Source organism: Diadema antillarum, unplaced genomic scaffold (assembly GCF_040938485.1).
Source record: "Diadema antillarum isolate AM-2024a unplaced genomic scaffold, OU_Dant_1.0 seq00000182_RagTag, whole genome shotgun sequence".
In the NCBI taxonomy this organism is placed as follows: domain Eukaryota; kingdom Metazoa; phylum Echinodermata; class Echinoidea; order Diadematoida; family Diadematidae; genus Diadema; species Diadema antillarum.
In genome coordinates, this window is record NW_027271249.1 from 820,831 (window position 1) to 846,807 (window position 25,977).

General features: G+C 37.6%; 1 protein-coding gene across 1 annotated transcript; it reads right to left on the reverse strand.

The window, feature by feature from the left end:
* Positions 1-16,277: 16,277 nt before the first annotated feature.
* LOC139728511 (muscarinic acetylcholine receptor M1-like) lies at positions 16,278-17,519 on the reverse strand. Its single transcript, XM_071639448.1, has one exon. It carries the CDS (start codon positions 17,517-17,519, stop codon positions 16,278-16,280), a length of 1,242 nt encoding a protein of 413 aa, XP_071495549.1.
* Positions 17,520-25,977: the final 8,458 nt, after the last annotated feature.

Genomic DNA, 25,977 nt, shown 5'->3' on the forward strand with positions numbered 1-25,977 from the left:
CCCCTAGCAAGGCACATTATTCATGTCCATCGGGAAGTTCTGCAAGCAATACCTCCTTAGCGGTCACGTAAAACAAATCAATCCAAATCAATTCAAATCAGTCAATAAGGGCAGTTTTGCTTTGGCTCTTGGACTACCAACAACTAGAATATATTGAAGTGAAACAAGAAGAATATATTGCCGTCGATAATATATGTGAACAGGTTATGTACTCACTGCCTATGAGTGTCACATCATTACATGTTTTCCCGCTGTAAATATTTGTACAGAAATGAGTAAAGACAGAATGGAAGAAAACATACCTGCATTGCTTTGATTGATTTTCATCGCCACCGCCGTAATAACTGCAATCTTTCTTATCAAATACAAAAAGATGTCTACGAATTTACAGCCAACGATCCAAGCATTGGCGGATCCAGGAATTCAGTGAAAGATGTGGGGGGATTTCTGGTGCCATTTTCAGGTTCAATCAGCTGACGAGCAAGCAATAAAAAACAAACAAACAAACAAACAAACAAAGGAGGGGGGGGGGGGGGGGCTGCTGTGCCGTTTCTCGTGCCACTTCCATCCGCCCTGCCAAGTTTATGAAAACCTTCGTTTTATTTCCAACTGAGAAGATGACTGGCGCTAGCTGGTCTTCAATGGGGTGCGGTAACTGTTAGATGTGAGGCGCTACGACTTCACCGGGTTAAGAACCCCATGGAGAAATCAACTGAATATCTGTTAATGAAATTTTCTATACATCTTGCCTTAGATTCCTCAAACATTACAGTTGCGTATAACGCACAATCCTAACACATTAAATCTACTGTCATTACTGTAATGCTTAGTAACATTTTTCACATCACTGATTGTATATTTGCTTATCTTTTGAAAGTCATGTATTGATTTGTCTATATTTCCAGAACCACACATATATCATGAAATTAGCAAACTCATATCTCCGTAAAAAAATGCACTCCCCCAAATACAAAGAGAACATCACTAAATTTGGGAACATCCTGTCTTCTCATTATGCACTGTGACCATTATCCTTTAGCAAATGTTGCATGGATCCATTGGTATCCGACTGTTCATAACAGGACTTTGCCGTTACATTTTTACTGATGTAAACACAGTAACTTCACCAGTGACAAAATATGCGGTTTTAATGAAAAGTAACACAACAAATTAATATGTAAAATACTACTACATATCAATTGTACCAATATACTATCAATACTATCAATTGTTTCTCAAAAAAATAAACCACAAATTTTTTAGAGGTTTCTTAATAATCTGCCTTTCCCGCGTCGACAGTTTGAAACATTTGCTTTGAAGAGATTTTTCTTTACTATCCATTGTAGTTATGACCGATGTTTTGTTAAGATTTCATTTCTAAAGACTGTCTTCGATTTTGATAATGAATGGTTTTGGTAATTTTGAATCTGGGACTTGTAGACGTCTTATCTGGACCGGTGAGTTGCGCACTTGACGATGACATCACAATGCCGTGTTTGCTGATACATTATGATCCATTCTGTGCCAATGGGTCGAATGTGCACAATTAACCCGTTGAGGACGAGTCCCGAGTATACTCGGGTAAGTGTGTCTATGGGAAAGACGTGTTGTAGCAAAATCAGCCCATCCTCAACGAGTTAATATCACACACAAACCCTGACGGGTAATCAATGTGGCACGCAGTGGGTTAAGTAGTTGGTGACAATAATGGATGTCTCTCTTTTTGCACACAGATTACGAGGTCATCTTATAAAGATGTCTATGATGTTCGTCTCCACAGCCTCGTCCTTATTTTTGCAAGTAGGCCTACTGCTCGTCCTCCAAAATCATCTTTATGATGTTTATCCTTTATCATGTTTACGTCAACATGGTCAATGCAACATTTTGTTGTGCGTATGCCGGCAGTTCGGTTTTCATCGCAAAGCCCTAATTCGTTCTGACACAACAGAAAAGATTACCATCAATGCATTTCTCATATCATACCATTATAGCAGGACCTATATTGCATTGAGTTTCTACTGTAATATCCCCATTCCAGAGATTTTCTCTCATCGGTCACTCATCGGAAGCAAAGTTTTTCGCTTCCGGCCACCCACTGAAATGTATCGGATCACAGTCCGAGGAATCTGACTTGTGTTGGTCGACTATAAGGCAGTGTCAGACATGTCGGGGGGGGGGGGGGGGCGGTGATCCGATAAGGCATGATCGTCCGATGAAGATCACAAGCCACACGCCTGACACTCACCTGATAGTCGACCAAGTCGGATTCATCAGACTGCGATCCGATATACTTCGGTGGGTGGCCGGAAGCAACAAACTTTGCTTCCGATGAGTGTCCGATGCATTCGACACTCAGCAAGTTGATTGATATGTAAATTGTAAAATCTATCTAAATCTCTTTCTGTTCTATTGCTCGTGTGTATCAAATTCGAACAGCTTGCAATAAGAGATTCAAGGTCTCATCCTTTCATCAAATTTTATCAAGTGCATTTCCAATGGCACTAGACAATCAAGAAGCGGATTGATATTTGCCTTTGAAAAGTAAATTGAAAATCCGCTTTCTGTTTTTTTTTTTCACATGGTTTTCGCCTCCCGCATTGGAGTTCTGTAGTGAAGATCTTGTCACGCACGCATTAGTAAAAGCAAATGTTTCAGCAAACCACTTAAGAATTCTCTCCCCCTCCCCAAAATTACTAATTACTAAAACTATATAAATGTGATATCCAAAGTTTAATAAAGGCAATATCTTAAAGCGTCGTAGGCAATTGACAAAGTAAATAGATCGTTGCTAGGGACACTGTGTGCTACGTATTTGCCTGATTGAAAGTAAACAATCTGGAAACGAGAGAAAGAATTGTCCACAAATTTTCTCGGTATTTGTTGTCGCGAAACTGTCGAGTCAAATTAATAGTCTCACTTTGGTTGAAAGGAACAAGGATCTCACAATGTTGTTAGCATTGACCGAAGTAAGCGAAGCGAGCCGAAAATCGATCGCTTGGGCTAATGCCTTGTCTGTTGCTATTTTAACGTCTTCTCGAGTGATGATATCGTCTGTTTGATTTTCTTTTAATTGCAACAGCTATATAGACGACCTTTGACAAAGGCTGTGTGAACGGCTGATTCAATTTGCTAATGATGAAATGCACGCCACCACGCCCTAGGTTGAAGCACTCTAGAAAGGTTATCTACATATTTTATCGTTGGCGGGGAAGCACTCAACGCATCATTATTTCAGGGAAATCGCAATAATTAACATTTAACAGGAAAATAAATTCATGCATCATTTACACCAAAAACCAGCTCCTGCCTAATTGGAGATTCCTTACATTTCCACAGACTGTAGTTGAATCTATATTAGCGCCAATATATCGTGTGTGTGTTGTTGTTGTTGTTGTTTTTTTTTTTGATGTGATATTGGGAATACTGCGCACGGAGACTAGAAAGGAAATCAGACTGTTTAAAACCTGACATGTTCTTCTTCCTCGTTTGTTGTCGTCGTTTGCCATGTGACATACTAAGGATGAAAGCATCACAGATTATGCAAATGAGAAGAGCACTTAAGCTACATATTCAGAGTTTTTTAATATTGTAAGATCTGTTCAAATTTCAAGGAGGCACGGTAGTAGACAGGAAAATGTCAGTGCCAGCTGAGTGTACATGAACTGAAATGAAGCTTATCAAAACAAGACAGTACAAATTGTATGTATAGATTTCCATGAGCCATGGGAAAGGTGAGCATAGTGTGTCGAATTTCATTTGGAATGACGTCAGATCCAGTCAAATCAGCATACAATATCCACACAATTTCCCAGATTTATTGAACTCAAAGCTCCTTTGTTTTATTTCATTTATTGCCTTCGCATTTTTTCATGAACACAAATTTTACAAAGAGAATACATATCCAAGATATAAAAAAGTAAAAGGGTACATTTTTTTGACATCGTCATGTAACATAACATGGCTTGTCTTAATTGTTTCTCCATGTCTTTTTTTTCTCCTGGCGTGCCTGGGATTGCAGGAGTTGACAAAAAGGAAAGTTTAAAACTGTGACAACCCTAAAAGAATTCTACAATCTGTATTTACTAAACTGTACAGGTGCACAGGCTGATATACATTTAAAGTGGTAGAAAAAAAAACCTACATGTAGAAATACGCTTACAACTACGACTTATGAATCTAATGACAGTAGACCAAGATGTCGCATCGAAGTAAATGCACAACTGTAAATGCGAAAGTGGTGGCAGTCTTGGATGTACTCATTATAATGTTAATAAGGACCACGTGATGATAGACAATATTAGGGTTTTATGTATTCATATATGTTACTTATAACAGGCCATTAGATGACGTAACTTTAGATGCAGAGTAGACCTTGCAACGTCACTTACGAATTTGACCTCGCAATCGTCAACGCATTAGCGCGAATAGGGCGGGAATACCGCTTTTATGAGACTGTCATTAGCTTTCACTCTTATGAAGACCTTGATTGTTAGACATGTATTTAAACGCCTATTATGCCCATGCACGGATATTACTCTTTTGTAAGACTGCTTGCAAACTTCAGTCAAATTCCTATGAGACATTCTTAAACTACATATTTCTGCATTTATAGTCGGATATTTGATCGACAGGTCATTGAGTTTCCTGACATCACTAATGTGGTCGGCGAGAAGACGTGGCGCCTGAACAATCAGGCTCGAAACACGTTTCAGCAGCCTTACTTGATGAGAGAATGTTACGGGTGTCAAACCAAAATAATTCCTGCAATAGTCTTCTCTATGTATACAGGCTCATTTCTCGGACTCAATGAGACAGCAGTTGCGCTTACATTATTTTCGCTAGTCATTCTGACATTGCAGTTCAGTATAGTAATACTTGTAGTTATTTGTAATAAGTGTTTTAATTCTTCAAGAAGTAAATGTAAACAAGGAAAAATAATCGTGCATAAGGTCACCTGGAAGGTTTGGTCTAAACACTACAATACAAAAGAACATTAAACAGTATTTCAGCATACTGTTGTTTTTTTCAGGTCTCATCATCATTATTGTCCGTTCTGCTGTACAAAATGTGACATTAATCGTCATTTAGCAACGTTGTCTTAGTGCAAAGTTCAGGTTTTTTTTTTCCATGATCAACAAATAAACTATTCACGATAGTACTTTCCAATGACCCCAAATTTCTAACAATTTACAGCATCATCATGTCGACGTTATTCGTTTCCATAACTACGAGATCGGGATGGCTTCCAAAATATTTCGATGATACTTTGACGCATCAAAGGTTGCGAAATGGCGTAAGCCACCGGATTCAGCATGCTGTTAGTGTACGACATCCACCGTGCAATCTCTGTGAATTTCACAACTTTGTTCAGAGTGGCATAAAAATTTGCGGACGTGCTGTACAACACAACATTGATAGCAATCGGTATCCAGGAGACAGCAAAAGCCAGTACGATAAAGGTCAAAGTTCTCATAGCCTTCTGTCCTTCCGTGGAGTATTCTCGAGAAGAAACTGTCGAAGCAGAGTACTGCTTCCGTGCTGATTCAGAGTTTGGACTTTTCTCGTCTCTGCTGTTACGAATTTTCCTCTCTGAATTACAGGATCTAACTGTGACCAATTTAGACTGATCAACCTTGATAGAGTGCTTGTAAATGTTTAATGAAATACTTGAAATATTGGCCGATTCTGATCCGGAACTGTGTCGTTCAGATTTCGAGTTTGGGAGAACTTGGCTATGTGTGTTTGGTTCCCTACGATGCATGGTGGAATGACGTTCTCTAGCTCTAGTTTTAATCCTGCAATATATGCGAAGATAAGGCGTCATTATAAGCACAAATGGAATAACAAATCTGAGACAGAACGTGAACCAACTCGCAGCCCTGGTCTTGGTGTAATTGGTTCTCGGTAACCCGCTGGCTGTGTCAGGCGAGTCCAGTATAGGGTCGACAAGATCCCACAACAGGTTGAAGCACAACCAAATGGCGAAGGGAACAACCCAGGTGAGAACATTGATTTTCGTTGCCAGGCGTTTGCTCTTCCTCACATAGTGGGTCACCGGATGCAGTGTTGCTACGTAACGGTCTCCAGCGATGACGACCACGCCCATCACAGAAACACCGAGGCTTGCATTTTGGAGTGTCATGAATGAAAGTCCCGCCACGCGTCCAAACGGCCAGTCGTTGTACAAAATGAGAATTGAACGCAAAGGCATCACTGCAACACCTACCAACAAATCAGCTAAAGTCATATTAAAGATGTAGTAGTTGGTGTAGGTCCACAGTTTCTTCTGAGTCGCAAAAGCCATCAATATCAAAACGTTTGCGATGACAGTCACAGCGGAGAGAGAGATTGTGACAAAGAATTCGACACCGAATACTGGACCGACAGACTCAATTTTGGTTTCCTCCGTGCTGTTCATCCTCATCTTGTGAAGTCTAACTGGATGGGGGTCTGTATGAATGAAACAGAGTTAGCATCGGCAGTGAGATTTATGATTTCATCAGAAAACGATGATTGTAGCATCATCTTATTTTTCTTTCCATTTTCATTTCTCATTTTTCATTTTTCTGTATTTTCTCGTCACAAACCAAAATACAAATTTAACGTTAAAGCATTTTTGTTTTGTTTTGTTTTTTGTTTTGTTTTGTTTTGTTTTGTTTTGTTTTTGTTTTGTTTTTTTGCTTTTCAGAAGAACTTGTTGAAGTCAAAGTTTGTTGATCACAATCATTTTCAACAGCTTTTGCATAGGAAGGTCATTTTCATGTATCAAAATGATATACCTGGTTATATAATTATCGCGTACAATATTCGGTCACTGTAATTATTCGAAGGCGTAACTTTGTTGTGTACCGCTACGGACATTATTTAGCAGAAATGTAACCTGTGAATACTGTAACTACCAAAAATATCTTATCATGGTCCACGAGAAAAAAAAATTATTAATGAACGAATGTATTACTGTATGTCAGACATCTATTAGTACATCTTTACAGGTGAATATGGTTGGCAGCAGCTTTTCATGATGGACGAAGCATAACACACATATACACACACCAACACAAACACACACACACATACACACACACATACACACACAAAGGTAAAACTTCCTTGTTCCCGTCTCACATGATATAAATGAAAAGTTCAAAGAAATCAGAAGGCCATTAGTAGATGAAAATCTAAGGATCGCTATCACATTTCGAAATCAAACGACTACCAATTTAAAAAAACACAAGCAAGGTTCCACGGCAATTTATGAGAGTAAACGAAACTTATTGACGAAAGAAAGCTGGCAATGTGTTATAATATGATTTCAAATAATTCATGGCCATGATGAACGTATACAATTTCATTAATCACTGCTAAAGATGCAGTGGGAAAATTTATTTAGGATTATACGAGAAATGTTTAGGAATAAAATGTGAAAGCATTCCTCAGAAATAGATAAGCGAAAAGATACTATTATTCTGCCTTCAATAACTTTTCTACATTAGCAAACATTCATATAAACTGAAAGAGAAATAGTATACAAATATCGACTGCTGCAGAGGGAGATGGTAAAACTATTTGCACCGAGGTGATGTCTCAACAGTGCTATGTCCCGAGACGAAGTCGAGGGACATGGACATGGACATGGACATGTTGAGACATCACCGAGGTCAAATAGTTTTACCATGGCCCGAAAGAAAGCAGTCGATATTTGTTTTATATTCCTCTCGAGCATTTTACTAGAGTAATGACGGTTCCCTTTTGGAAAAGTGTGCAGGTTTCGTGAACGATAAATCTAACGTTAGGCCGTAGCAGTGCAGCAGCAGTGCGTGCAGCGCGTAGCGAACGACACCGCTGCGCTGTTGTTGATTCCTACACACGAACTACACTACACTACAGCGTGCAAAACTCCGAAAGATCGAGGAGGTCCAGGACTACGTTAGAAGTAGGCCTAAAGCGGCTTCGTTACCCAGATCATCTTCAAAATCGGTTTTAGTTTATTCCTAATTCGTACCTGATATGGTGTCCTCCTGCGATCATTCTTCCGTTACTTGAAGCAGTCACTTTGTCAATTGAGCTGAATGCATTGATCACACGTCCACTAACGTTTAGTTTACACGTACCCACGCCATCGCACCACAGATTTCTGTAATGCTGTCGCACAGTACACCGCGCGCTCCGCGCTCTGGATCTGATAGCGCTAGCTAGCTAGCTACAAGCCACAGGACTGTCGCTCAAAAGTATCGCTACTACGCGCACTGCGTACATTCTTAAGTGAGAGATGTAGATATCGATCACACGATCACGATTGGGTGCAAATCGTGGATTCCCAAAAGTACTATATCACGCTGGCTAGTAACCAATTGCACCGCATCCAGCTGCTCGTAGCTAGCTAGTAAAACTACACCATGTTCGTGCTCTGTACAATCCTATGGCAAGAAGCTTTACATGAGGGATATAATACAACTTAAACCACCTGTCACAACATGTCAGTACCGTATCACTGTTCACTCAGTGATTGCTCAGATTCTGAAGTAACGAAATGATATTCAGATTGATAATTTCTTTCATTTTATTACGGTTATAGCTCAGTACTCACCAGATATACTTGCCTTGATGGTACGCTTGGCCACTCATATGAAGATGACGATCCCACAAGCAATGGATGTAAGATTTTTCCCCTCTTGATTGATTAGACTGCATCTATTACTTCCAGTTGTAATTCAGATGTTACTTCTGATTGATGCAAAGCTGAACTTTATCATTTAAACACGATTCTACCGGCAGTAATTTGATTGCGGGTGTTAATTCTGATTATAACGCAGTATCAGCTTGTAATGCAACACTGAATTCGCTCATTAACATATTACAAGTGACAACATCGTCACTTCGAAAACGAGGAGATGACAACTCGTAACACTATTTCCTCGCCAAATGGTAATCAACATTAGCATCATCACATGACATCAACGGGATTCGTACTCGGAATAGTGAAATATGTCTGACCCCCTTGCACGTGTGCTTTCACTTTAAATATCGAAGTGGCACGCAACGGTCCTGCGCACTAGTGTCACTTTGCTATAAAAATAGGCATCCTGCAGACAGTATGGCAGATGGTTGATAGTGATGATATCGTGACGTCATCTTAAATATTGACCAACATGTTCTGCGTGTATGTCTGTGTGTGTGTGTGTGTGTGTGTGCGTGCGTGCTCGCGCGCGCGCATGTGTGTGTTAGCTTTCTGTCTGTTTGGGGTTTTTTCTGTGTGATTGTCGGAATTTTCGTTTTCTTTCTCTCTCTCAATCTCCACCTTGTATTCATTCTCCTTCTCCTCTTTCATCTTATTCGCTTTCTTATGCACGTTTCTTTGCATTTCTGTATTTTTTTCTTGCCATCACATCAAGAGGGGACACGAAGAGTGGAGTTTAAATCTGACAAGTTCAATACAGCTTCACAAAAGCATAACAAGAAATGTGTGCTTTGTATGGTTTCTCGTTATTCATACCTCTCATATCTACAGTTGAACATTTCCGTTCTTTCCTTTGCTACGCCAATATTCATTTTACAAATTCCATGACAAGAGAAAAGTAGCATTTGTGTGTGTGTGTTTTTTGTTGTTGTTGTTGTTGCTATTTGGTACCGGTAGAAAGTGGATCACCATTGCATATCACAGTCATGAATGGATTTAACAATATCGATTAGGAATTTGAGTGGCTAAAAGCTGTAGAAGGTCTTGTTGAATAAAAGACTTAAAAACCGCATTTATGGATAATTGAAACTATAATGGAAGGAGACTACCAATTTGCCTGACTTTGAATGCCGCCATGCTGTTCACTGTTTGCTGATTGAAGTCAAATTAGGCCATGACGTTTTTAGTGAATGAAAGAGTGATCTCCTTTTACATTCGTAACTCACTGTAATTATGTTAAAGTAGGTCCAATGATGATCAGTATAGAGGAAAACCGGCACTAAATGACCAGAAGCTGCAAATTTTCGTAACGATCTGGACACTGGACACTAGTAAAATAATCAACTAAACGCTGATTGTGAATCATAATAGAGGGGAGAAAAATGATCGCGGATATTTATGGTGAGTCACACGTTAGGGGGTAGTCGAACGCAAGTTGACGAATGGGCAACATGATCGTGCGCATGGGAATTTGCGTTCAAAGGTTCTGTGAAATACAAATGCATGTTGATTTGTGTTGATTTATGATACTCTCAACATAACTTTTGCAATGAAACGAATATCGAGAAACATTCTATATATTTCTAACTGATTTTTATTTTATTTTCCTTCAGATTACTTGGATACGCCCACACACACACAAAAAAAAAAACCTTGCATGTTTCTGTGATATTAATGTGACTAACAAAAGACATGGCGAGGGAACATGTAAGTTATGCTGAGTCGAGGGGAAGGTGCATTCCAATGTCTTTTGTTAAACGTATCAGTACTTATGAGTACAATGATTCACAAATGAGGTCACAACAGGAATATTGGTTTGGAAGGATTTTTAGTGGGCGTATCCAAGTAATCTGAAGAAAAATAGAAGAAAAATTAGCTAAAAATATGTGTTACCCTGCATCACAAAACAAACAAAAAGTCGCCAGACACGACGTTTTAGTTAAGAGCATATTCTACAAGAGCAGACTTTAAGCTTTAAAATGATGTTTAACTCAAATCAAATTTGACTCTCCTAACCTATCTAAATATTGGAAAGAAAGCACACACACTCAGGATGTAAACCACTGGAGTAACAACAATGAAAGGATTATCAGATTAAAGTGAAATTGAGCATGCCTTATTAACACATTCTGTCCATTATAAATGCCAACTTTCAAAGCAGTAGCACCGTCCTTTCAAAAGTTATGACAGTTGAAAGTGAAGAGTGTATACAAGGTCTTCAGAAATGAAAAGGGGACTCTCACCTAATCCACGCTATTCTACCGGAAAAAACAAATGTGCGAGATAAATGCTTAAAAACACACTTTCCTGCCCGTTTTATGATTCGAAATTTTATCATAATGTAGAAGAAAACTTGCCCTTTCAGAAAGTATGAATCGCCTAGGTTGACCCATTTCACCTATTTTCAGTCCTCACACAAAATCAGTGTGTGCGACTTTTTGTTCGTTTTGTGATGCACGGTCACATATTATGGAACGTTTCTAGACATTTGTTTCACCGCAAAAGTGATGTTGAGGGTATCATAGAAATCAACACAAATCAACATGCATTTATATTTCAGAGAACTTTTAAATAAAATAACGCATACATGTATTCGGAAGTGGTAGAAGTGTGTGAGCAAGGCTTTGCTCCTCCCCCCCCCCCCTCTCTCTCTCTCTATCTGTATGACTGGAGGCCATCTTGAATATCTCAAAAACCCTCTACTATGCTTGAGTTGCATCATCAAGATTCGGATTCAGCACCCGCGAAATAGGGTAAAACCATTAAAAAGAAATTGAGTGGACAGTAAAAACAATGTAAGTGGTTCTGGCGCCCAGACTATTTGACCTCTATCGAGAATTCAGTGGTAAACTCATAATCTGACAAACTCACCTCTATCTTTATATAGTTTATACAACGTACTAACATAATTTACATGCCAATTCAGATACAGTGTCCAATTTTGGTATTTCATTTGTTTTTATTTTCAATACATGAATGTTTCTTCAAACTCGGACTGGACGGGACGTAAACAAGGGAGTATGATAAAGTGCCATGTTTTTCCGTGAACTGTAATCATGCATGCTTTGTTGGGGATGCGAAGATAATGTCTTTCAATTTACGTGTAGGGTCTTCACATATAAGTATTTTTTTGTTTTGCCTAGAATTACGTAAAGACCTTCTTTGTTTTAGGTAATGATTATGTAACCGTGGGAATGCGTAATCATTATTGTCAAAACTGTCATTTTTGCTGTGCAGCTTGAAATTATGTGATAAAAAGGTGAGGAATTTCCTCTACTTTGAATTGCTTTCAACAAGAGAAACGTAATGAATATCGATTTTCATGTGATTTGATGTATTGGTTAATGCATTATCGTTGTACATACACGCACAAGTAGATGTGTATGCAATGTGCTGATACCATCTTTACTGAGTGAGCTGAAAGGACTACCCTGCTAAAAGAAATCGGAATACATGTATAAACTATATGAATATATATATATATATATATATATATATATATATACTTTATACATGTATAACATTATAATAGATAGTGTAGATATTATATACATATCATATATATTATAACGAAAGTTGTTTACAACGTAATTTTGTCTCCACTCGCCAATGCTTAAACGTATCTTGAAGATTTGTGAATTAGTATTTTATTTTCATTTCATTAAATTTCATTTATTTGTCATTTTCCAACAGAGAATGATATACAATCATAAGCACATAAATTGTGTGAACTCGAAGTTTGTTTCTTTTTTAATTTACTATTTACATCAGCTCTGGAATTGTTTAATTACTGTATAAGATAATAAACTTTTTGATTAAGTAGGTTGCTGGTAATGGAGGGGACTGCTATAAACGTAGCTTGTATATTGCAGTCGCCTCAGAAAAAAAAGAACACGTACACACACACACAAAATAATATTTGACGATTCAAATCGTTCGACTCGTATTACAGTTTTGAAAACCGAATACCTGATCGAATAAAGTAGTCTTGAATTACAAATGTAGAATTTTACAAGCGCAATAGTCAACAGTGACAACCAGATCCAAGTTGTATGAAGATCTTGAGATGGTGTGAGTAATTCACAAAATTTACAAGCTATGCTTGTTTGTGAATTCCTCTTTTCCATATACAGTTAAAATAAAATTGGTAGTTTACTTGTTCATTTATCGAAATATAAAGATGAAAATATTATGATTGTATCACGTATTATTGAAGTTTAAGCCACTTGAAATTCTTTACTCATGCTAGCGTCATGTATATTACTCTGACTTTTTTTAATGGAAATAAGATTATGGATATATTTTGATTAAATTCAATTGTAGTCATGAAATTCGTAAGGTTCGTTAAAGACATAATTTACCATTTTTCAGATGAAAAAAAAAACCAGCATTAGTGCTTCAAAATAGTTCTAACATGTGATTTAGGGGTTGAAACAACCAATGTAAAAATTTAAGCCAGTATAATCGATGTTAAGTATTGTTAAATATACAAAATGTGAACAATAGTTATAATAAAAATGCTTCCAGACTAAACCGTCTACAGTTATGGTTTAATGAGAAAAATGTTGATATCTCCTTATATTTCAGGCTTTATTGCAAAAAAATTTATGCGGTAGGATGTTTTGTGATACAACTTACCTACACATATGCGTCAAAAGTGATATCTTGAACATTTTTTGAAATCACTGCTCCCAAAGGTAAACAGTACCTTTAATATTCACATAAACAGTGTACTTGAACAGTGAATATGAATATGCAAATATTAAGCTAATGTCATCTCCTCACATATAGTTTGTGCATAGAATCTTGAAATTTCTATTATTTTGTTTTTGTTTTGTGTTTCCCCCCCCCTCCCCGGGGGGGGGGGGGGGTGTTCAAAGTCAGTTATGCCACAGTACCAAATCCTGATACATTGTATATCAAACTGATTATCATTTTCGAAATCTTTCAGCCTGGAATAACATTGTTGTACCTGATTAGTGGAAAATATATTGTGAGATGATGACAACATCATATTCATATCAACTGTTCAAATTCAAATTCAAACAATTTTTTTTTCCGTATAAAGCAATACACAATAATACAGATATCGCTTACATGAGTACATAATCTTTAAGGGATTTTGAGTCACACAAGCTTCAACAAAACTGTTCAACTGTTCAAGGACTGATTTGAAAAAAAAAACACAACAACTTACGAATATTCAAAACTTCTAACTTCCTTATTTCGAATAATATTTTTATAATTTTTTTTCGCTGTTGTGCTTTCTTTTAAGGCGAACTTTTAACATGCCGAAATCCCTCTTCAGAGCTCGGTTTGTATGGTTTATCAACTTTAATGTTAATTATTGATTATTCACACAGACTGGACAACAATAATCAAAACAACTTTTGATTCAAGCCTGAGAATTAGCGGGTGACTGTCGCCTGGTCCATGTAGGTTACTAACAGCTTTTCATTATACTCAAGTTACTGATTTCATGACAAACTTTCTGAATGAATTACACCAAGATTTGAAGACTCTGAATGCTAAAACATGGATAGACCGTTTTCATTTTTTTCAAGCAATGCCAAACTCTGATATAAATAAAACCAGGGGCGGATCCAGGGAGGACCGCAACCGGCGCACGCCCCCCCCCCTTTATTTTTTGTTGAAACAAAAGAAATAAAAAGAAAAAATGGGGGAGGGGTACGTGCGCCCCCCTTTAATTTTGAAACACGCCCCCTTTTTACGGAATTCCTGGATCCGCCCCTGAAAACATTTCTTATTCAATGACACTACACTCGTAACGTAAGGAAAATGAATAATATCAGATATCATTAAGATTATCACATATTTTAATTGCTCCTTTGTTTTACATTAGATTCAAACTGAAATATTTCAAAATGATAAATGATAATGCTTTTGCATTCAAAGCCTGACTACGTTATCATTTTTTTCTTTGCTATTTGCTAAAAGTTATCAGTCTAGATTTTGAATCTGTTACCGGTATCAAATTTTTCCCGTCTATTCATGTGTTATGAAATGAAAAGTCGTGTGAAAGCATTAGTGAAAAGTCATTAGATACTCGCTTCTTTCCGTTATTTCTTAATTCACTGATCACCAAAACCATCGTCGATGTGATACCTGACTTTTAAAATCTGAGCGCTTTAGAGAAAATAGGGCTGACGATAACTTTATTTGGTAGTGATATCAAAATTTTATTCTTTTCAGGAAACACAATTACAAATTGACACAATATGCTAACATGATGTGAAACGCAAAATTATAGAGTAGCTCACGATACTAATTGTGACCGTGCATCACAAAATGAATACAAAGTCGCAGCCCTTGATTTTGCGTGAGGGCCTCAAAAGGGTGAAACAGGTCAACCTAGCCAATCTTGAGTTTTTCATACTTTCTGAAAGAGCTATTCTTCGTCAATATTATTCATAAGTTTGGGGTCATAAAACGAACAGGAAAGTGTGTTTTCAACAGTTTTTCTACAACCCCTTTTTCGTAGAGTGGTGCGATTAGGTAGGTCTACAGAGGTCCTCTTTCATTTCTTTAAAATCCTTTACACACCCTTCAGTTTCAAATCTAATAACTTTTTAATAAAGCTATCATCTTGAAAGTTGGCATTTATTATGGACAGAATGTTTTAATTGAGCATGCTAGATTTCAGCGTAAACTGCTAATTCCTCATTGTTGTTGCTATGGTGGTTTACATCCTGGTATTTTTTTTTTTTTTTTGGTTCCATTCATCGCATAGCCAGCGCGGTTCTAAAGATTAAGCGCTTGAATAGACTCTTTACTTCAGAGCCTCTTTTCTCAGTTCACACTTTTCCAGAGTGTGTGTTTTCTTTCCAATATGTAGATAGGTTAGGAGAGTCCACTTGAATTGAGTTGTACACCATTTTAAAGCTTAGAATCTGCTCTTTCAATATCTGCCCTAAACTAAAATCCATATCTGGCGACTTTTTGTTGGTTTTGTGATGCAGGGGCACAATTAATGCAATTTGCTTCAATCAGCACTAATTTCATAAAGATAGAGAGGAAATTTTTCATAAAGAGGAAATTTCGATTGTATATGCTTGTATGTGCATGTATATATGCCGGTGTGTATACGTAATCTATTCATTTAATTATCATATTAATGTTTGATATTGTATTTGACGCTTGTGTTTGAATACAGAAATATGTGATATTGGTGGGTCCTAAATATCACAATTGAACAGATTCGAGTGTTTACCCTCATGCACAGAGTTGATAGTTTCAAAATCTCCTGCTTAATTTCTCATTAACAACTATGGCACAAAAATGGACATGTTGCTATTGATTCGAACCGTCTATACCCTACATCCAAAAGACTTAAATATCCTTAGGCGATAAAGATTGCAATATAAGTGATACGGTCTTCTTTTATCCAGGGCAGCTTTTTAATTTTTACCCCTGCTGCTCATCCAGATGACTCTGCCATTATTTTTACTCCAGCCTAAGCAGGTGCACATTCTTATATCTGAGTAAGACAGGACTTACGGTGGGAAACAGATAGTATGTGTACGCCGGATAGAATTCGGGCCCTGGATCCCCATTGGTTCGAAACTCTGTCAAATGGACCCTACCCTGTTCGGCGACACCTGCTGCAAAATAACCGGACGATACTCTCACGAATCAAGGGCTGCGAAATGGCGTAGGCGACGGGATTGAGCAAGCTGTTAGTGAACGAAATCCACCGTGCGACCTCTGTGAATTTCACGACTGCGTTCAACCTGGCGTAGAAGCTCTTGGAGGTGCTGTACAGCACCACATTGATGGCAAGGGGGGTCCAGGAGATGGCGAAGGCCAGTACGATAAAGGTCAGTGTTCTCATAGCCTTTTGCCCTTCCGAAGGGGATTCCCTAGAAGACTTTTTCGAAGCGGTAGGCTGTCTCCGTGCTGATTCAGGAGCTGGTTGTTTCATGTCTTTAATGCAAATGGTTTTCCTACCAGGCCTGTTGGACCCCTCTGTTACCGTTTTAGTCACCGACTGCTCGGCGTTGATCATGTGCTTGTCTACTTGAAATGAAATACTTGGTATAGCGGTCGATTCTGTTTGCACACTTTTGTCGGGACTATTTCCTGGATTAAAATCAAACTGGGTATCTGGCAGAACTTGGCTAAGTGTACCCAAACTATCGACAGTTTTGATTTCACCACGATGAATTGTAGAATTACGTTCCCTTGCTCGGGTTTTTATCTCGTAGTATAGACGAAGATAAAGCGTCATTATAAGCAAAACCGGAATGACAAACCTGAGACAGAATGTGAACCAACTCGCAGCCTTGGTGTTGGCATAATTTGGTCTCGGTAAACCTGTGGCTGTTATAGGCCGGTCGAGAACAGGATCGACCAGATCCCACAACAGGTTGAAGCACAACCAAATGGCGAAGGGGACAACCCAGGTGAGAACATTGATTTTCATTGCCAAGCGTTTGCTCTTCCTCATATAGTGGGTCATCGGATGCATTGTTGCTACGTAACGGTCTCCAGCGATGACCACCACGCCCATCACAGAAACACCGAGACTTGCGTTCTGGAGCGTCATGAATAAAAGTCCAGCCACACGTCCAAACGGCCAGTCGTTGTACGTTATAATTATCGAACGGACTGGCATCACTGCAACACCTACCAATAAGTCAGCCAGTGTCATATTAAAGATGTAGTAGTTGGTGTAGGTCCACAGTTTCTTCTGAGTCGCAAAAGCCATCAATATCAAAACGTTCGCAGCAGCTGTCATGGCGGCGAGAGAAATGGTTGCTACAAATTTGGCGCCGAATACTGGACCGGCAGACTCGATGGTGGCTTCCTCGGTACTGTTCATCGTGCCAGGTCTAGCTGGATGGAACCCTGCGTGAATGAAGCATTAAATTAGCACTATAGGCCTACGCGAAAATTAAGTGTCTTCAACAGGACAAGATCGTATAAATCATCTTGATTCTTGTATTTTAAAACTATTTATGGTCTCTATCAAGTGCTTTTATTTTTTTCAATTTTCCCCATATGTGAAATCATAAGTCATGATTTAAAGACGTATTCTGCTACATATGCCTGTCCAACCTTTCAAACCTTTCTTTGGACAGTAAATGTTGTATGAAAAGAAGTCTTTATGCTACAGCGGTAGGAGACTAATTGCCACGTTAACACCTGTTTCTTTTTTTGATGATTTCTCAATTTTTTTTCTTTTCTTTCTTTTTTATTAGTAGTATTATGTATGTTTTTGACATTAAGCCTGGGCAGTTTAAGCGCCTCTTGTCAAAAGCTTGATACACGTTTGTTTGTTAATTTGTTTGTTTTTATTACAAAGGATGTTTTATTTTTTTTCATCAAAACCGAAATAATATTGTCTGTCTGACATCTACGTTCTTTTTTCAGGTGCAATATTTCAAGGATATATCACATGCTCAGACACCGAGACCTACACATTTATTTTTATGTACACCAAACTCATCCTTATTTCACACGACATGAATTAAAAGTATTATGTAAGGTTGAACGTTCAACGAGCTACAAGGGTAAACATAATGATTAGTTTCGCACAAGGAAATTAAGATTAACGACTACTAAATAACGTATAGATCAACCCTGCTATTTGCTAGATAATTCACAATATTTCGTTTGATTTGCGGACAATTTTGAATCTTTTTGATTTATTTTCACTGTGGTGCATCGGGGATAAACTGTCAAGGAAGGAAATATTTGAAGTGTTCCTTCAGTAAAACTTGAGGAATAAAGAAAAAACAAATCAGCGGTGTCAGTACGTATCGATTGTTTTGTGCTAAGACTAATCGGTTGAAGTAAGGGATTCTTGGACAAGGCATAAAGACCACATTAGAAAATGGAAGACAATTCTATAGATAGAAGCCAACATTCAATCATTCAGCTTTGAATAACTCTTCTAAATACCAGCAAACATCCCTCACATTTGTGAATGCATTCAAACTAGAAAGAGACACAATGTAAACCACATGTTACAGCATGACATATAAGTTATTACTTGATATATATTTTTTTAAATGATCGAGTAAGTTCTATGTAATATTTCGTTCAACAGTGTGATCACATTACTTACCGAATTTTGATGAGCCACTGAACAGTAGAACAGATCAACAGGCTGCAGTACGCCACACAGATATACATGAATATCCTATCCACATTTGAAATAAGACTTCCCTCTTCTTGACAGATTTCACTACCTCTACTACTGCCGCTTATAATTCAGCTGTAATACCTATGATGCAACACTGAATGCCATCTGTTAACACAGTGATATATAAAACATTTTTCCCCAAATAAGAATGTTTCAGATTTTTTCCACAATTGATAACAATTGATCAGTTCCGTTTGATAAATCCTTGCTCGGTATAGCGGATGTATCTGTCTGTCTCATGCGCATGTCATATTCTTTAAATAGAGCAATAACATGCTAGCTGCTCTGCGCATGTCCGCCACTTTCCTATAGAGGCTATTAGGGACGGTGAAGCGGCTTCACGTTTTTTAACATTAAATGATAAATACTTTGGGTGTGAGTGTGTGTATGTGTGTCTGAATGGATGTCTATGGGATGTGTGTGTGTGTGTGTGCGTGTGTGTGTGTGTGTGTGTATGTGTGTGCTAGCTTGGCTGTTCATTTCGTTGGCCTGCTATGCCTGTGCAACTCTCTTATTCACTTTGTTGCTATCGTTTTCTTCGTCAAACTTATATTTGCTACTCAACTTTTATTTCCTTCCCTTATTTTTGTAATTTGTTTGTACTTTTTTTTTCTTTTTGATAAATTTTTCTTCTTCTTCTTCTTCTTCTTCTTTTTCTTTTTTTTTTGTTGCTATCATAACAAGAGATAGGACACACAATGAGCGGAATTCAAATCGAACATGGTAAATTCCTACAAGTATGCAATAGAATTGGCTCTTTATAGGCTCTTTTTCTCTTTCCATTCAAAGTCCCTCATATCTACATTTTGAGCATAAGCGTATTTGCCATATATACATTGTACTACACAAAGATCTATTCGTTAAATGCATGATTGTGTAGGCCTACAGAAAAAAAAAACACCTAAAAACCTGCAGGTTAAAAATTATCTGCGTTCAGTGCTGGAGGTATAGAAAGTGCATCGGTCATTGAAATAGACATGAATAGATCAGATAGGATCGATTCACAACGTGAGTCGCTAAAAGCTGTCCAAGGACTTACTGTATAAAAGATTTATCTTTGCCGCAATCTTTGCAAAACAAGCTTTAATGGCATGAGCTTAACAATTGCTATTACTCTTGAGTTATTCCATGGAGTTTGCCGTTGTGTGCTTAGTCCCATTATATACATGTACGTTTGGAATGCAACTTTGGCCGCTTTTATGCTTGTAACTTACAAGGTAAAGGTAAAGGTAAAGGTAAACATTGTGTCAGCTAAACAGTATACCGGCATGTTGATTTCAATAAAGTGTTTATTTTATATAATAAAGCAAACACTTCAATACATAAGATACATGAAATCTGATGCTGAATCATGTGGAGATAACTGTCATTTTGAGTCATGCATTTTTAGCCGGACAATAAAATGGAGTGAAGTCAGCAGCCATGCAGATAGCGACAGGATTATGAACATGCTGTTATGGACCATTCATTGTGTTCTCACTATAGCAACCCTACTGGAAAGAACACAGTGTCCCACAGTGCGTTCACAGTGTCTTCACAGTGTCTTTACAAAGTCGACTATGTAAAAACGCTCGAATTTAACGGTGTGAAGATGATTTCACACTGTGATGTGGTTTTCACTGAGTGTTCAAATAGTAATGCTTTGTTTCACACTGTGAATTGATGACTCACATTGTGTTCACACTGTTAACACGCTCGAATTTAACAGTGTGAAGAGATTTAACACTGTGTTCACACTGTGTTTCTCACACTATGGGACATTGTGTTCTTTCCAGCAGGGATAAAGGTTATAATGGGGAAAGATTTATGTCATGCATGTGTTTAAAAAGAAAAAAAAAGGTTTATGGGTGCCAACAAGAAATTGCTCTCTCCGAACTTTTTTCATTCATGCTTCGCGCCAGTTCAGCCTTTATTGTTGATTCTGTGGTATACACATATGGTAAATGCTTCTTTGATTTCAACCATGTATGAAACGTTCCGATACATGTCATGAGTTGATATCCCCATATTACAACATCACCTTATATGTTTCTTTGAAATCTGAATCACCGGAAATGCATAAGAAAAGTATGACATTCCCAAGTTTCATGTGTATTTTACAAATACAAAAGGAGGCGAAGACATCCCTGATGGTTAAAAAAAAATATCGCCTTTATTTGACAAGTGTTTGCTGATTCAATAATTTGTGGACTTTAAATACACCCTACTCCTTTGACCATTGAATTACAAGAATCTTTGCAGCTTAAAGTAGGTGAATAAAGGAGTTTCTTCTCCTTCGAATTACTTTTGACCAAGGAAAAAAAATTGAGACAAAGATTTTTATACCTCTCACCTTATCTCATTCCCATATAGATCGGTATATCCGACGTTTTTGTGACAAACCTGACGATTCTATAATTTTCTCCTTTCCGTCTATCAAAACTGCTATACAAGCGGTAATAAGTAGAAGTAAAAGCGTGAGGTAATGGACTCTTTGTGTTAAGATTTTTGTTCGTAATTCCGAAGGTTGGTTAATCCAAAAATGAATTAGAGTTCGTATTCCCAAGATACGTCATTCCGAAGGTTCGTAATTCAGAAATCCTTTTCACTTGCAAACATACTTCGAACCTAACCCTCTCCATTTTCGGGCAAGCGTATTCCGGAAATATTGAAGCCGATTTCATTCGCAAAAAAAAAAAAAAAAAAAAAATGATAATAAACCTTCGGAATGAGGAGCTGTACGTAGGCCTAAATCCACCAATTTCCTCCTGAAAAAGAGTCTCTGTATAAAGGACTGCAAAATTGTTGATATTTGTACGTGATTTCTTAGAGCGACTTAGAGATTGATTACTTTCATTTCTTTATTTTTTTAGCAGTGCCTGAGGCATCTATTTTCACTCCGCAACCGCAATCGTTTATTATCGTTGCTTAGCGACAAAGCGACCACGGGGGGGGGGGGGGGGGGATGTGAAGTCATTTTTTTTTTTTTTTTTGGTGCTATGATACACCGCTTTAGTGGAGCATAGACAGCAGGTTGCTGTCCATTTTGTTGGCATTTTTCTCGTATCATTCAGAAAAGGAAATGGTATTCTGATCAAACTATATAAATAATTATTGTTGTTTAGTATTGTGCATACCTTAATGACAGTTACCATAACGGCATTTGTTGTGCTACCATTTGATGGCTTACCTCAGATGATATCATAATCATTGTGTAGCAATGACTAGTTAATCATCTAATCATCCACCACCACCAGCATGTTTCATCTGGTGCCACAGATTCAAAGCTTTCAGTACACAGGAGTGGGAGAAATCGTGTCAAATACTCTGGTACTTATAAAGTAATTGACCCTCTGATGCACTAAATACGATAAGGGGTGATCACTCCTGTGCACTTCAATCACTTAAGCACCGCATGATATTCAGGAATCAAATTTCAATAGCTCACAATATAAATAACTTGGATTATCTCGTACCTTTATCTGGTTAATGCTACTGGTACTTACGTTGAGTAGGCTCTATTGATCTCCATGCAGATGATAAACAAAACAAAACAAAACAAAACAAAAACATCTCTCGGTTCAGCATATTGTTACTGAGAACGACAAGAGTATGCTAGCGCATCGTTAGATATGAGCATAAATAAAAATGAAACTAACAGTATTCATGAAATAAAAAGTTTGCTTAATCAAAGTGGATAGAGTCATAAGCATTTTTCCAAATATCGGGTAAAATAGTGCAATTGTGGTTTAACATTTTACTGAAAACGAAAAATTATATGAAATTGACACCATGATCTACAGAAGATCAAACTCAATATTGCCCCCTCCCCCATTGCAAAAACGGCCTTATGCTTTTCAGAAGTTGGGATTCGATATATTCTTCTAAGAGAATACCATTTTTTAATTTGCATAAGTTTCAGAAAATAATATAAATCCAATTAAAATTTGTCTGCAAGGTCAGTCAGTTATTGCGGTTGGGAACTTATAAATTTCATTAAACGCTTCCTATACAGCAATCGCAGTTGCTCACAGGTAGGCATTAATCTAATTCGCTAATGATATCAAGTCTCGACGTGATATCAACTACATGTATAATCATTTCGTTCAATCATAATTTGGTGTTAATGTTACGAAATACGCTGAGAATATGAGGCTGTTATGAGATCGTGTGTGTGTGCGCGCACGCCCGCGTGTTGATGTGTGTGTGTGTATGTGTGTGTATGTGTGTGTGTGTGTGTGTGTGTGTGTGTGTGTATGTGTGTGTGGGTGTGTGTGTGTGTCATAAAAAAAAAACCTACTCCTCCTTCTCCTCCCGTTTCTTTGATAACATTTTATCAACTTTCTCATCAACCATCAACAATTCTCTTTTACGTAAAGGTCATCTATCATCCTGGATTACACATGTATCATTTTCTGTCGTGTATGTGTGTGTGGGGGGGGGGGGGGGGGGGGGGGGGGGTATGGAATATCAGGAACTCATCATTGGACAATGCATGGATGTAATGGGAAGAGATATTCTTTGTCCACGATCATTTTATTTTTATGGCTGCCATATTTCTCTTTCGCAATCATATTAAAAAAAAATAGCCCGTTGCATATTCTAATCGCCTTTTGGCTCCGTCAATTATCCGCACTCCAAGAATCCACGTCAATATCGAAAATTCAATTCCATCTAGCCAGATATTTATTCAGCAAACGCTCGCATGATTTGTTCGCCTAAAGATCATCCGGAAAACGGTGCTTTGTGAATATTTGCTGTATTCTGTCTCTCAAAGTGCAAAAAAAAAAAAAAAACACGCACTGCCAATCACAATAGCACAATGCCATTAGTCGACTGAAATGCTCAAAGCTGCTCAGACCTTCTTCGATACATTTATTTCTAATACAAGAAGTTCTTCATACACACAAAATAATGTGTTTGGTAAAGAAGTTAAGTGCCTCAAATTGTCCATTCTTCTTTATGAAGTTCATAACAGAAGATGCAATCCATTGCACAAAGCAATATCACTGGGGAGACGAGAGTACTGAGAGTAAAGCACTTACATTATCATAAGAAAAAAAAAAAAAAACCTTGTATGGATATTTGTTTGATAACGAAGTTATTATCTTTTCTTCTTTTTTTTTGCCTACGGTGTGTATTGAAGTCGGAGTTCAGTAATTGTACAATTTGTCAGTATTTTTGTATGCAATGAAAGGTAATAAGTGAAGTTGTGATTAGATATTTGTTGAGATGCATCATCACATTTACATCAAAGAAGCATGATATCGATGTGCGATATATCCGTGTGGATACGGAATGACGAATTTGACTGCAAAACGACTTCACTCCATTCATGCTAATTTGATATATATTTCTAGTTACAGTCGCAAAAGAACAAAGAAAACGATAAATGAAATTGGGATATCTTTAATCACAACTTCAAGAATATTCCTTGTTATGTAGCAAGTGAGGTATCACTAGAGGTGTTTTATTTCATCTATCTGATGATGGGCCAACTTTAAAAAAATCAAAAATGGCACCTGACCAATTTTTACCATCAACTTTTTTATATGCACTTTGTAATTTGTATTTATTTGTAATTTAGATAGTCAGCAGGTGCAGACAAGTACGATAATTATATCCATGAGGATTTTATACCAGTCGGCATACAACGGCATAAGTGCTTGCAGGGTTCTCATGGATAATTATGTACGACATGCATCTTTAATACCGCATTGAAGATTACACAATAACAACAGCTAAAGCATGCTTGTAAAACATACATCGTATAGATTTTATTTAAGATATGAATGGAGAGAAGAGAGCTATAGAGAAAAAAGAGAGAAAGAGAGTAGCAACCCAGGTTACAAGAAACGTACCTTGCAACATGATTTTTACATCCTAAGATTACTTATTTATTGTAATTATTGTTCTTTTTTTCCACTGACAAGCGAAGGCTGCCAGTGAAAAGAGCTCACATGTCATATTCATCCGCACCACGAGTTACAACAGCAAAATCGTACTAGACTGCAATCATGAAGAGCGAAGCCGTCAAGGATACATCATTACATACTTAATGACCTTCCATCAACCTGGCATATACATTTGAAAAGTTCTACAGGGGATCTCATATCGTCCTCGAAAAAGGTTTGACACTGAACGTTCCCCCGTTATGCCCTCGCCATGGAAACACACGGAGGTCTCATATCTATTGACGTCATGTCGACTTTGTGTAACTACTATTTTGTCATTTCTTTCATTTAAATTGACAATCAGACAGACTATGACAACCACAAATATTTGCTTTTCACTGAAAGTTTAGCTTTGACAAGACGCACATGACGAATACCAGCGACGTCTAAACGTATACACATCATTCACGCTACTGGATAATGACACAGCTTTGTGTTGGTTGCGTCATAGATTTCTTGACTTTCGAAGATATCGTGTCACATGATAGAGTATTATATGTACAGCATAAATAAAGTCATATAGAACTGTTCATGCCTGGAATGGTATGACTCTCACAATACATTATCACATAATAATGAGATCTATCTGTAGCCGGTAAGAATCATGGATGTTCATGTTTCCGTGTAAGAAACGGTGAGCCACCTGCCGAACACGCAAGATGGCTGTGGCTTTAGAAAGCGCTGGTATATATGCAGATCAGTACAATAGATAGATCGCGAAATGTTTAGATGTTGAACTTAAAGCTTACTTGGTATATATTGTATACGCGCTACGTTGTATCCTTACAGATTACTTTCTTTCATGAACACATCCGATCTCTACTTACGCACATCAGACGTCACATCATCTTATGGGTCATACCACTATCGGCGTCCCTTTGCAACAAATTATATTTCGTATGATATCTGGAATGGCTGGGTATAATACTCATGTACTTCATTATTGCATTCACATTATTTTGAAGCAATGACTTCTCAACGTCCTCTTTTATATTCGTAAAGCTGAAGGCAAAGATACGGTAGATATAATTCACACAGATACACAATGAAAACACTATACAGGTGTAGTTAAGAGGGCTGAGAATACATGGGGAATAACTTATTGTGTAACAATGTAACAATGGAGAAGCTGATTAGCAACAATCGCTATGACGCACTCTTTAAACTGCTTCGGCACATGATTCATTTTGGGGTCGAAA